The sequence below is a fragment of the Littorina saxatilis genome, linkage group LG1 (genome assembly GCF_037325665.1).
Source record: "Littorina saxatilis isolate snail1 linkage group LG1, US_GU_Lsax_2.0, whole genome shotgun sequence".
Taxonomy (NCBI): domain Eukaryota; kingdom Metazoa; phylum Mollusca; class Gastropoda; order Littorinimorpha; family Littorinidae; genus Littorina; species Littorina saxatilis.
This window is the reverse complement of record NC_090245.1, coordinates 41,585,303-41,599,662: the sequence shown is the minus strand read 5'-3', so window position 1 is coordinate 41,599,662 and position 14,360 is coordinate 41,585,303. Positions and strand designations below refer to the sequence as shown.

The 14,360-nt window shown below is 42.5% G+C and overlaps 1 protein-coding gene and 1 long non-coding RNA gene across 3 annotated transcripts; one reads left to right on the top strand and one right to left on the bottom strand.

The window, feature by feature from the left end:
* The first annotated feature begins 2,991 nt into the window (after window positions 1-2,991).
* On the top strand, window positions 2,992-4,896 carry LOC138969677 (uncharacterized). The gene is made up of 2 exons (XR_011456512.1): window positions 2,992-4,059; window positions 4,441-4,896. It is a non-coding gene; the product is annotated as an uncharacterized lncRNA (long non-coding RNA).
* Window positions 4,897-5,872: 976 nt separating this feature from the next.
* Window positions 5,873-14,333, bottom strand: LOC138969661 (uncharacterized). 2 transcript variants are annotated; one of them, XM_070342528.1, is made up of 5 exons: window positions 14,292-14,333; window positions 7,707-7,814; window positions 7,233-7,358; window positions 6,642-6,789; window positions 5,873-6,264 (listed from the first exon to the last, which is right to left on the bottom strand). In XM_070342528.1, the coding sequence occupies exons 1-5, from the start codon at window positions 14,316-14,318 to the stop codon at window positions 6,233-6,235; spliced, it is 441 nt and encodes a 146-aa protein (XP_070198629.1). In that variant the 5' UTR covers window positions 14,319-14,333; the 3' UTR covers window positions 5,873-6,232. The 2 variants fall into 2 exon arrangements, with proteins under 2 accessions (XP_070198629.1, XP_070198623.1); XM_070342522.1 differs by lacking the exon at window positions 14,292-14,333 and adding an exon at window positions 9,116-9,246.
* Between the last annotated feature and the right edge of the window lie 27 nt (window positions 14,334-14,360).

Sequence of the window (14,360 nt, the reverse complement as noted above, 5' to 3'; positions counted from 1 at the left end):
CTTTTTCAAGGTCACAGGTCAGCGTCAAAGGAAAAATTAGACATTTTATATCTTTTCTCGGAAACTATCAAAGCGATCGGGCTCATATTTTGTTTAGTCGTGACCTCCAATGACCTCTACACTTTAACGATGGTTTCGTTGACCTTTGACCTTTTTCAAGGTCACAGGTCAGCGTCAAAGGAAAAATTAGACATTTTATATCTTTGACAAAGTTCATCGGATGTGATTGAAACTTTGTAGGATTATTCTTTACATCAAAGTATTTACATCTGTAGCCTTTTACGAACGTTATCAGAAAAACAAGGGAGATAACTAGCCTTTTCTGTTTGGCAACACACAACTTAACGTTGGGCTTTTCTCGGAAACTATAAAAGTGACCGGGCTCAAATTTTATGTGAACGTGACTCATTGTGTTGTGAATAGCAATTTCTTCCTGTCCATCTGATGCCTCATATAATATTCAGAACTGCGAAAGTGACTCGATCGAGCGTTTGCTCTTCTTGTTTTTTTTGGCCTAAGCATTAATTGTGACAACCGCACAGGCTTTTTGTAAGGGCACACAAGGGACACGTACTTGGGTAGGTTGCAGGAATGGCCAAATCTAAAAACATTAACTCGTCAGCCGGAGGAGTGATTTCAAGAAAGTCACTAACCCATCAGAAATTTCACACACCCGGTACTTACCAGACAAACAAATTATGAAACAGTGTCAGCGTCTCTGTGAATATATATACTAGATGATTACCCGCTTCACCGGGAAGAAGTAGAGCCGAATACCCGGCTTCGCCGGGTACCCGGCGAAGTAGAGGAATACCCGGCTTCGCGTTGTGTACAGTGACCTTCTAAAAATAGTAACGGGAGTATCCGGCTTCGCCGGGATAAAAGCGTTGTGGACAGTGACCTTCTAAAAATAGTAACGGGAATATGGATTGACGCCACACGAAGGAAGGGAGATAAACGCAAAACACTGGAGAAGATAAGGAAGAGTTACTGGGAATGGATCTGGGAAGATGACCAGAAAAACCAAAATCGGTTCATCGCTGAGAGCACGTGTTGAAAATTCTCATCGACCAGGTTGTGTCCGGGGTCTACCTGAATATGCCCACCAAATTTGAAGCAGATCCATCCAGAACTTTGGCCGTGCATCGCGAACACACACACACACACACACACACAGACACAAGCTATCCACATTTCACAGAACGATGAAAAAGACCTTCATCTGTATGTTGCAGTACTTAGAGCAAACAGAATCCAAGAATGGACGTTGTAACGGTTTTCCGTTAAAAATTTGTAAACGTTTCTAACGTCCAAGAAACAAATGTGACATGTGCATATCAACTGCGGCTACCCAGCAAAAACCCCACAAAAACCCTGGTATTGTTGCTGTTTTTGAGGATTGTGGTCGCTCTCCTTTACACGCTGGATCAGCCTGACTGCGTGACGGATTTAAACTAAATGTGTATGAACTAGCTGTTAGGTAAGACACCAAATAAACTTTTTGGTGTACAAAATGTAAAATATCATTTAGTTTAAAGGCATATGTACTCGATGACTATACACGCTAATTGCTTTACCAACAGCTGGAGACATGCTAGATTAAGTTCCCTGCAAAATAGTGTGGTCTAGGACCCCTTCAATGTTGAGATATGTTAATTTTCATTTTGATCTGGATCGTCCTATTTATAGATTTGGCAACACATGTAACGTTGATGCAAGGGAGCTAACACCGCGGCTTTGTTGACATCCTCACTTTTTCAGAGGCTAGAACAAGCTGTAATGCATGTATTATGGTCCGCGCATGGTGACATATCGTCATTATATGGTCTTATGGTGCGTTTGACATCGATTATGGGCAAACTACACTTTGTAAACACGGGAGCGCGTACATATGCCTTTAAGTCATTGTTTCGAAGGTTGAAAGTGAATCATGCCGTCAAAAAACGCCATTTTTGAGGGTAGGCGTGGTCACGGACCTGTGGCGTCATACCCAAATATTGCTCAGATTCCAGAAACACATTTTTGAGCAGAAGAAAGATTGATCTTCAAATACACGTATACTTCTGACCAAAAAGCTGCTATTTAACATCTGGGGTATACCACTGAAAAAATATCCTTTACTTTTTGTGCTCAGTGTATATGTTCTGAACAGAGATCTATGTCTGCAGTGAATGAAAATAACTGCCACTTTCTATGTAGAACCTCACTGTGAAGTGCATTTTGCATACATTCTGGAAGTGAGGAACCATTAATCTAATTTAATGTGAAAAAGGACAAATTTCAAAAGACTTATAATTTAATTTTAACTTAAGCAAAATTGTTTTTCAGAATGTATGCTGTACGCAGAACAAAGGATCAGTTTCGCAGCAACAAAGAAATAAGTGACTCTTCCAAAATCCAGGAGTTGATTAAGGAAGCAGAGGAAAATTTGGAAATAATGCGAAGACAGGTGAGACGAGTTATAGTGAAATTCACATTGTTTAAAACAAGTTAGGTACATATGTACAAACAGAATATTTGCTTGCATGATAAACAGTATGTGCCAAGTCTTTTACTGCATTAAGCATTTCATTATGTTTTGAATGTTTGATGTCAGTAATGTTGTTCTGTTCATGTTTGCTTTATGTGACTGCACATTATTTAAAACATGAAACCAAAGAATTGCGTATGTGTATGCTAGTGTGTGTATTTTAATGCGTGTGTGTGTGTGTGTGTGTGTGTGTGTGTGTGTGTGTGTGTGTGTGTGTGTGTGTGTGTGTGTGTGTGTGTGTGTGTGTGTGTGTGTGTGTGTGTGTGTGTGTGTGTGTGTTCCAACACATGCATGTAAATGTAGGTGTTGTGCGTGCGGTGTGAGTGAATGAGTTTTGAAATGGTTGCACTGGTCGTATTATTCTCTTTTATCTTCTCGTTAACTACAGGTGCTGATTGGTCAAATGTACGGTGATGGGAAACTGGTGATAGAATCTGCGACTCAGGAGGAAAGTAAATCCAGGTGAACACCGTTCTACATGTAGATTTTGCAAACAGAGGAGGCTGACTATTATACTCAGACACCGAGCTTTGAACAGTCTTGTGGTGCCCAAGAAGGAAGCAAGTGCGTGATGTTGCACTATGTGACCTTTTTTGAAAATGGTTCCTTAATGTGTGAAATGTTGTGTTGGAGATAGTTGTGTGTGTCTTTGTGTGTGTGTGTAAGTAGGTATGCATGCTTGCGTGATAGATAAAGAGAGAGAGAAACAGACCAGAGGGAGAGGGGGAGAGAGAGAGAAGAGATTGAGTAATTTGTAGTCCCTATCATGTGTTGCGTTTTATGACATGAAAGCCACCGATGTTAGAAATATGTACATTTCTGCCTGAGACTGAAAGTACTGTTTGCTCATTTGATGCTTACCTCATTTGGGCATGGTGTTTTGTTCGGACGAGTTGAGAGTATGAATCAGTAAGGTTTGTAGCAGTGGATTTGCAGGTATCTGTGCCTGTTTTTGAATTCGTTTTCTTGTGAATATGTGCACCCACATGTTTCTGAACTTATTTGCTTTGGAGACAATTAAAATTGCTGTGAGAAAGAGGAACTTTGTGTATATGTCATGCTGAGACATATATATACGTCTGCATATAAGTGCATGCAACCATTGAAACCAAATATAGTTCAGTAAGTTCTTGTTACTTAATGTTGATTAAGCTGAAAGTTGAGTCTTGTGTATATATATCTGACTGTCAGTCTGTAAATGATATTAATATTCACCTTGCCGTTTCTGTCTTTGAGAATCATGAAGAACAAATCCAGTAGTTTCAGTCTTCAGTCTGACGATCTAGAGTAATTCCCTTCTTGCAAGAAAGAGTCATTTGGAAAACAAAAACACCGTTAAAACATGGTAACGGTAGATTTACTGATGCATGCAGGGTATTTTTGTCAGTATGCAATTCACCTTGACATATTAAATTCACTCTTGAAATTGTCATGATTGACATGTTTGACTGTTTTCAACTGTTAGAAGAAAAAACACTTTGATCAAGTTATATATTTTTGCATGGCTTAAAAGGAGGGAGGGATGAGAGGTCCACTAGGGGCGGGGATGTAGCTCAGTCGGTAGCGCGCTGGATTTGTATCCAGTTGGCCGCTGTCAGCGTGAGTTCGTCCCCACGTTCGGCGAGAGATTTATTTCTCAGAGTCAACTTTGTGTGCAGACTCTCCTCGGTGTCCGAACACCCCCGTGTGTACACGCAAGCACAAGACCAAGTGCGCACGAAAAAGATCCTGTAATCCATGTCAGAGTTCGGTGGGTTATAGAAACACGAAAATACCCAGCATGCTTCCTCCGAAAACGGCGTATGGCTGCCTAAATGGCGGGGTAAAAAACGGTCATACACGTAAAATTCCACTCGTGCAAAAAACACGAGTGTACGAGGGAGTTTCAGCCCACGAACGCAGAAGAAGAGGTCCACTATATAAATGTAATGAGCAGGCACACATCCTCTTTTTCTTGCTCTTTGATGTGCTTGGTGCCGATCCTTTTTAAACTTTTCGCTGCCTACAGGAAGTCAGCTGACGTCCTGGGTAAATTGCTTTAATGGGCAACACACCGGTCAATAAACAACAGAAGAAGAAGAAAACAACGTGCGTGTGTGTGGTGCATTCATTCATACATCAAAGGCACACTGTAAGTTTGTCACTTCAGGTAAATACAGGTAACCGTTTCTGACAGCGAACAGGTTAACATTTAAATGGTATTTTTGGCATCCTGCATTTGTGCTTGAGCGGGTTTGTTGGTGTGTTCTGAATGTCTTTGTGCTTTGTGAATTTGCTGGATGAAAGATTTGAGACAATGCAATGCTGGAGAAAGATAAGAATCTCCACATAAAGTGCGTTTCTTATAAAGAACTTGTTTAAAAGTGTCCATGTTGTATGGTCAGGCATGAAAATTCTCCGTATTTTCCGTATTTTCTGTATTTTTGAAAAAAATAAACCGTATTTTGTTTTATTTTCAGTATTTTTTTTTTTTTTTTTAATTTTTTTTATTTTTTTTTTTATTTTTTTATTTTTTTTTTTTTCCCCTAGTCATAGTTATAGTAAAATAGTTTTGGGGCCATGTTTGAATCCAATTTTAAGGCTCAGATAGCCCCAGATTGCACCAAATTGCACCCTTGAACAAAAAATTTTCCGGGGGGGCATGCCCCCGGACCCCCCTAGAAGTCTTGGCGCTTCGCGCCTGCGAAACTTGGCGCTACGCGCCTGCGAAACTTGGCGCTATGCGCCTTCGAATTTTGTTTTCAGTATTTTTTTTTTTTTCAGTTTTCATGCCTGTATGGTGTGTGTATACCCCCCGCGGGTTAGGGGGAAGAATTTACCCGATGCTCCCCAGCATGTCGTAAGAGGCGACTAACGGATTCTGTTTCTCCTTTTACCCTTGTTAAGTGTTTCTTGTATAGAATATAGTCAATGTTGGTAAAGATTTTAGTCAAGCAGTTTGTGAGAAATGTTAAGTCCTTTGTACTGGAAACTTGCATTCTCCCAGTAAGGTCATATATTGTACTACGTTGCAAGCCCCTGGAGCAATTTTTTATTAGTGCTTTTGTGAACAAGAAACAATTAACAAGTGGCTCTATCCCCTCCCCCCCCCCCCCCCCCCCCCCCCTTTCCCCGTCGCGATATAACATTGAACGGTTGAAAACGACGTTAAACACCAAATAAAGAAAGAAAGTATGGTGTGTGTTTGTGTGTGTGAAAGAGAGAGAAAGCCGTTGTAAGAAAAACAAAGAGAAGACCGTACCCCTGCTCGATTAAACAACAAAACAAATTGAGAGAGAGAGAGAGTTGTGTGAAAGTTCCATAAGACAGGCGCAGCAAGCCAGATGAAGTACCGTGCAATGATTCACTGAGAATTATTCCTTTATTCTTTCATGACAGAAAGTTGTATGCATGAACATACCTTCTACAGCTGTTCCTTAATTATGAAAACAATTTTTATCAGAAGAGTGACCATGCGCACAGGTTTACTTTAAACAGCTAAACAGGAATAACATTGAAATTGCGTTCACAATAAGCATATCATTATCAGTGAGTGAAATTTATTTTTGTGAAGTTTTTGTTTCATTGTGTTGTTGTTGTTTGTTGTGTGTTGTTATTGCTTCCGCCATGAATTTCCCACAAGTGCTTTAGTAAACACTTGTCAGGTGATAGGCTTCTGTCGGGGTCCGTGTATTGATAGGCGTCCTTCCCATAGTTTGCAGGTCAGTCCTCGTGGCCGTGGCCGTGGTGAGGATCTGATAAAAATAAAGGTAATGTCAATTATTATTGAAGACTGATTGTAAGTAATAGAGCTATAGATGGCTTCCATACCTTTTCTTCGAGTACGTAGTGGAGAGTGAGTTAGGGAGGGGGGGGGAGAGAGAGCGGAGAAAAAGCAGGGCCGGGGGGGGGGGGGGGGGGGCAGGAGAGAGCGGGAATAGAGAAGGGGGGGGGGGGGAGGAGGAGAAAGAGAGAGAGACGCACACAGGTACGATCTCTCTCTCTCTCTCTCTCTCTCTCTCTCTCTCTATTACCCCCCCCCCCCCCCAACACGCAGATTGACACTCTTTCTGCCCCCTCTCTCGCCCCACGGCTACCCTCTCTCAATCCCCATACTGCTGTTCATACTTACGTTCCCATTCGAAGATCACTTCAAAAACACTTTTCTGAGCGCAGTGAAAGTCTGCCAGAAGGTCCTGGTACTTGTTTCTCATGGCGGCCAGGGTGGTGGGACGAACAACATCCGTCTCGTTCCGCTCTATCGTATGTTGTATGAGTGTCTGCGAATGAAAAGCAATATTTTAGCAGCTGTTAGTATGATGGCGTTTGAGACCAAGAAGTGGAGCTATCTAACTAATTGAAAAACCGCCTTACCCACCGGCGGACCGACCGACTGACTGACTGACTGACTAAGTGCATATATTCACTGAACAACCGACTGATCTACCGACCAACCTAACGATCGGATAGCTAGCTACCTACCTTCCTACCTACCGAACGAACGAACCAAGAACGAACTTACTAACTTACTAAATAAAATTAGTTAAAATTCTAGTGCAAAAACCGAGTTGAAAGGTCATCTGTCGGCTATCATCTCTTGTTATGATATTATGTGCAGAGTTGTGAGAGAGAAAAAAACCACCCTATTTTTTACAACCATTGCTTACATATTTCAATGTTTAAAAGCTAGCGCGATCTAGCGTGTAATGAACTGTGACAGTACCTCTGCGCCATCGCGAGCGGAAGGCCAATCGGGCCCGAGCAAATGGTGATCGTCCAAAAAAGGCTCTCTGCTCTCGTCAACCGATATGAAGTAACAGCTGTCATCGTGAATCGTCAGCACTAGGTCCTTGAGGAAAACAGAGGAAAGCAAGTTTGAGCTCAAGCAATGCTAGTACGTACGTGTATCCTTTAATTAACAAGCAAGCGGGCAAGCTGGCAAGCGAACATGCAAACACACAACAACAACAACAACAACAACAACACCACAACCACCACCACCAACAACAACACCAACAACAAAAACAAGCAACCGACCAAACATAAACACAATATATTTGCTGCGATCCAAAGGACAACGTGACACACACACACATGCCGCAAACACACGCGCGCGCGCACACACACACACACATACACACACACACACACACACTACACACACACGGATACCGTTAAAAGACAGAGTTTTACTTACATGGTAATCGTGGTATATAAAGTCATAACCATGACGATCTTTGTCGTCAAAATCTTGGATGTTGGTAGTGATTCCATGACCGTGACCGTGTTTCGCCAATACGTCAAACTGTTGATGATACCGTATACATACAAACAAACAAACAAACAAACACACAAATACTTTATTTTACTTATTGTGTTCAACAAATATGTGTACAGCATGGTACAAAGAGAAGAGAACACCATATACTCAAACCGTCCAAGCTTATTGTGACAAAAAAAATCAGCTATAATGGGATTTTAGTACGGTCACGTCAAACCTGCCCTTGTGACCAACTCTCAAAAGCGACCACCTGCCCAGAACGACCATCCCAAGCATCCAAGACAAGCTTTTCTTTGACATAATTCCTATTACCATAGCGATCACCTGCCTATAACGACCACTTTTAGTCGTTATAGAGAGGTTCGACTGTAATTACAGATACATTATTCTTTCCCGTGTAACTATTGTAAGTCATGTAGATGTGTCCAGGCTAACATGGTGGTAAGAGCACCCACCCCTCCACCATGAAACATAACAAAAATAATCAGCCTGGCTGCTTCTTGTGCAGAGCAAGAATATTCTTGAAGATCGAATTAACTTTGTAATTATTTCTAGGCGGAACAATTCAAACGAGCAAGTGCCTGCGCTCGCGAATCACGTGATAATAAATCAGTTAGCATAACATTAAGGGCTATAATTATGTCGATCTGCGAAATTGCATTGCACAGCTGTTGAAGTTTTTTTTTTATGTCAGCGTTTATTTTTTTTCTAATGTAAAAGCTTGGAAAGATCTGTATAAGTTAAACATGATCGTGTACAAGGGAAAAAAATATGACGTTGTCGTAGCAGCACATTTTATCGATTAAATATGAATTCAGTAGGTTGTTTACGACGTACTGACGAAAGTGTTTTCATCTTGTTTACGATTGTAAACAGTGTAGTTTGTCTGTATTAACATTAGCGCAGCGTATCAAGACAAATAAATTATTGAAACAAACAATTAACCAATCACGAACTATAAATGAGGACAGATACAAAAACAGATAGACTGCTACCGTTCCGAAATTCACAATACAAAAAACAAGAGATAGTGAAACGTGTAATCTATTTTAAAAAAAACCCAACACATTCACGAGTACATTGGGTCGACCTACTCGTGAATTGTTTTTGTCCTAAATTAAACGTTCCAAAAACTTAAACATTCTTGTGTTTTTGTATTCTGAATTTTGGAACGTTGGCAGTCTACCTGTTTTTTTTAAATTTTTTTTACATTTTTTTTTAAAAGATATGTCCTCATTTATTGTTCGTGATTGGTTAATTGTTTGTTTAGAAAATTGATTTTTGTTTTTGTGATTACAAATGAGTAGATTAGATTCTATACCCACCATGAAAAAAGTATTCACGAAAGGGATGGTGGAACAAACAAACAGAGCGGCGTACACGTACACCACCAAGAACCCCATGGTGGTTCAGATTCCTCCGTCTTAGAACAAATCGGACAGGAAAAGAACGTCACAGAGAAAAACGTCAAGATTATGTAGCTGTGTATAGGGGTCAAACAGAAGTACGAAGCAGATAAAAGAAAAGAAAACAAACATAGTCTTTCTGAAAAGACTTATCTTGGGAGTTGCTTGTTTTGCCAATATGGAAACTCGTGTGTCGGTCGACTTCTTTTGTTTGTTGGTTGGTTGGTTAGTGTGTTAGTTGTTTTATCTCTGCTTCCGTCTTTGAAAAGAAGCAACGTCCATGATTAGTCTTAAATCATATCACCATTAGTATGTGTCTGTTTGTCCACTACTAGGACCACGATATACTAACACGTGTAAGCGTTTTGCAGTCAGTTATTAAAGGCACAGTCCTTTTCTTGCAAACAATTCAGTCGGCCCACCATAATAATAATTATGGCCAGGCTTTCACATGGAATAAGACCAGACGTCCAAATATACGATGTTCGGAAATACATGTACGATCCGTTTCATTTAAGCATTGTGGAAGAGTTACGCCCCGCTTTAGGGTGAAAAACAATAACATTTGGAAGAAAAGTTAAAACCACGATCGCAGCGAATGAACTGACTCCGATGTTTATTTTATGCAGTATCGGCTCGACTATGATGCCCTTTTCTTTTGAAATCTGCACATCGGAGCCACGATTCACTGGCGATAGGAAAGGCAAGCGTATTTCAAACTCCTGTGACCTCAAGCGAAACTCACGTACATTCAGGCAAAACACGGTGTCGGCTATCACTATGCGGAAGCGATCATTGCCGCAACAAATCAAAATCTCAGATGTATATTTTAAAAAGAAATGGGGTCATATCGAGCGGACACTGCATAATACACATCCGAGTCAGTTCTCAGCTGCGATCGTGGTCAACCACGTGTTCGTGTTTGTCACCCTAAAGCGAGGAACAACTCTTCGACAATGCTTCATATTCTGAAAGAGTTTTTTTTTTTTTATCACGAACACGTCTATTGGACACACTCCCAAAATCAATAGGCTGACTTCTTCTGTTTCGTGTATTAATTTCTCGTCAGTAAAGCCCCAGTGATAATGATCAGAATTGTTTTTGTAGGAAGGACTGTGCCTTTAAACGTTCCAAAAATTAACCAATCGTGCTTTTTGTTATAACAGAATTTGTGTGTGCAGGTGTCAGGTGACCAGAGGTTGGCAGTTTTGAATAACTTAAACTTTGTGAGTGAGTGAGCGTGTGAATGAGCGGCGAGTAAGTGAATGTGTGTGTGTGTGTGTGTGTGTGTGTGTGTGTGTGTGTGTGTGTGTATGTGTGTGTGTGTGTGTGTGTGTGTCTTGTGTGTGTGCGTGTATGTGTGTGTGTCTGTGTGTGTCAGTGTGTGTCTGTGTGTGTGTGTGTGCGTGCGTGTGTGTGAATGAGTGAGTGTTACAGTATATGTCTGTGTGTCTGTGTTTGTGTGCGTGCGTATGCCTTCCCATCTGTCTGTCTGTCTGTCTGCCGGTCAGTCTGGTTGCTCGACTATATCAGTGCGTGCCGAGTGTTCCCGTGCATGACAACGTCTGGAAGGATTTTCCTCTGTGGCTTCAGTCATATACTCTCTGTATTGCAAACACGTAGACCATATATTTGGCATTGGATACATCAGCTTGGTGAAGAGTGGATTCTGCTTTGGACGACTGAGATCTGTCGGTTTTGTTTTGGGTGGTGTAACTGGATTGTTGGCAATACAAAACGATTGGAGGGGGTCTTTCTTAAAACTGTGTGTTTTCCTTGCTGTCACTATGTTCAACCGATTTGTTTCTTGTTCCCAGTGACGACTTTTTGCGTTCTTTAAAATGGGGTCTTAAAAAACGGGGTTCTACTTTATGTATTATTTTTTGTTGGTGTCATTACTATCCTAATTATTCAACCGATTGTTTCTCGTTTCAGGGGACGACTTTGTGCGGTCAGGCATTATATCAAGTTACATTTCCGATTGAAAGATGCGGTGACGATCGTGATATTACTCACTTCCTATACCACTGCATGTACGTTTTGTTTTCTAAGGAGACACCCAATAAACAAATAAGTGTACTTCAGTCTGACGGATGCTAAAAATAAGGGGGTCTTAAAAGGGGGGTTCCACTGTACTGCAGAGAACTATGAGGCGAGAGGGGCTCACACCCTATACCGAGCACCAATCCACCCGTTGTTATGTGCCTGTGACTCGAGTGTGACATACACTTGCAACGTTTCAAACAAATTGTCTTCTCCCTCGTGTGACAGAGTGACGCAGTAGTCCCCCTTTCGAGGCTGTTGCTCTGCATTGACGGAGTTGTCTCCCTGTCTTGATCAGGGCCGGACTAGGCTAAGAGGAGGTGGGGGGTTGCCAGTGGTGGCCCTGGGGGATGTTCCCCCTGGCGGGGTCAAGGGGCAGAGCTCCTTGTGGGGGTGAGGGGGCGAGGCCCCCTGAAGCTGATGGGTAGGTCATATTCTGAGATAGGAAAATGGTCGCTCCTTGCATGAAACGGCATAAAATAAACACTAATAAAAAATGTTTTAAATAAGTGAGGTAGGTACATGTTTAGGTTAGGGGGGGGGGGGGGGGTTGCGCAACGTACCCATAACCCCCCTCCCCCCCCCCACCCCGGTAGTCCGGCCCTGTTGATACACTACTGCGTCACACTGTCACACTCATTCCTACCTCCAGGTGAAATATGAAGGCACTTTCCAGCGGAATGTCGCCGTGCTTTCCGGTAACACTCAGAAAGTAACAGCGATCTTGGTACATTGTCAGCAGAAGGGCCTGAACACATTCACATATAATAGAAACTAGATGATTACCCGCTTCGCCGGGAAGAAGTAGAGCCGAATACCAGGCTGCGCCTGGGACCCGGCTTTGCCGGGTGTACGCCGGCTTCGCCGGCGCACGAAGGAAGGGAGATCTAAAAATAGTAACGTGCAGTGACCTTCCTAAAATAGTAACGTAGTAACGGGAATATGGATTGACGCCACACGAAGGAAGGGAGATCTAAAAATAGTAACGTGCAGTGACCTTCTAAAAATAGTAACGTAGTAACGGGAATATGGATTGACGCCACACGAAGGAAGGGAGATAAACGCGCAAAACAAAACATTGGAGAAGATAAGGAAGAGTTACTGGGAATGAATATAGTGGATCTACAGAAAAACCAAAATCGGTTCAGCGCTGCGCGCTGAGAGCACGCGTTGAAATATCTCATCGATGAGGTTGTGTCCGGGGTGTAGCTGAATACGGTCTCCAAATTTGAAAAAGATCGACCGAGAACTTTGGCCGTGCATCGCGGACAGACACACAGCCACACAGACACTAGTCGTATATATATATATATATATAGATAATAGTGAAGTGCGCTCTCTCTCTGTCTCTGTCTCTGTCAGTCTCCGCCGGTGTAACACGAAATTTTTACTCCACGAAAAATGTACTCCGGAGTAAATATTTTGTACGAAATTCTTACTCCGAGTACACTTTTCGTACGAGAAAAGAACTCCCCAAGGCACGAAAAAATTACTCCCTCCACGAAATTTTTACTCCACATTTTTTTTACTTCCAGGAAAAATCTCGTACGCAAAAATGGGATGCGGGCGAAGGGATATACTGCCAGTAAGTGATCTCGCGCAAACGAATGTCGCGCTACCCTCCTTCCACCCCTTCCACCACCAAGACTAACATGGGACAAGGGAGTAAAAATTTCGTACACCTGGCATGGGAAGTTAAATTGCTCGTGTTGGGGTGAAGTAATTTATTCGTTATTTATTCGTCAGGGGAGTAACATTTTTGTACGAAATGTTTACTCGGAACTCACTGTCTTGGGGAGTAATTTTCTCGTGCAATGGGGGAGTGCTTTTTTCGTAAAGGGAGTAACTTTTTCGTACGAAATGTTTACTCCGGAGTAAAAATCTCGTGGGAGTAATTTTCTCGTGTTACACCGGTCTCTCTCTCTCTCTCTCTCTCTCTCTCTCTCTCTCTCTCTCTCTCTATTTCTCTCTCTCTCTCTCTCTCTCTCTTTCTGTCTCTGTGTCTGTCAGTCTGTCTGCGGCCTGCCTCTCATTTTCTTACACAGACAGACACACAATGACAATACATATCAGTTATCACACTGACATAACACACATGGACGCAAAACGCACGCACAACGCACCCACCCACTCACACACACACACACACACACACACACACACACACCCACGTACACACACACACACACACACACACACACACGCACGCACAAACACACACACACACACATATACACCCACTAACTCAAGCATGCACTGACGCACATACACAAATCGAGTCAGTTTAGATAGCCACACAAACACATATACATGGACAAGAGAGAGACTGACTATTAGGGTTTAACGTCCTCTTAGACCAACTGGTCTATATTGGGACAGGTATTGGTAATACGTTGAAGATAATTATGGTGTGATACTTTGATTCGAACAAGCCCGCTGTGGCTGTCTTCTTCGACACACCAGCATTGGGTTTGTCTCGTCAAAGTATCGAAATACGATCATGATGATAATCGGAGACGAGAGATGATGCAGATGATAATCGGAGACGAGAGATGATGCATGCGTGTCTTCGTGTTTTCCAATGCAAGCCCTGAGACTTTCGCTGTGAACGTGGGATATTTTTCGTGCGCATGTGTGCACACGGGGGTGTTCGGACACCGAAGAGAGTCTGCACAAAGTTGACTCCGAGAAATGAATCTCTCGCCGAACGTGGGGATCGAACCCACGCTGATAGCGACCAACTCGCTACAACAAGAGAGAGAGAGAGAGAGAGAGAGAGAGAGAGAGAGAGAGAGAGAGAGAGAGAGAGAGAGAGAGGGGGAGAGAGAGAGAGAAAGACTCAGAGAGAGAGAGAGAGAGAGAGAGAGAGAGAGAGAGAGAGAGAGAGAGAGAGAGACAGACACACAAACACGCACACACAAGAGACAGAGAGACACACAGACAGACAGACACACACATACACACACGCACACACACACACACACACACTCACACACACACACACACACACACACACACACACACACAAACACACATATAGAAGCGTGCTAACCTTGGAACTGTGGTAGATATGTTCCATTTCACGTGCACCTATACGGTATGATCAAAGTCTGCAGCAAGG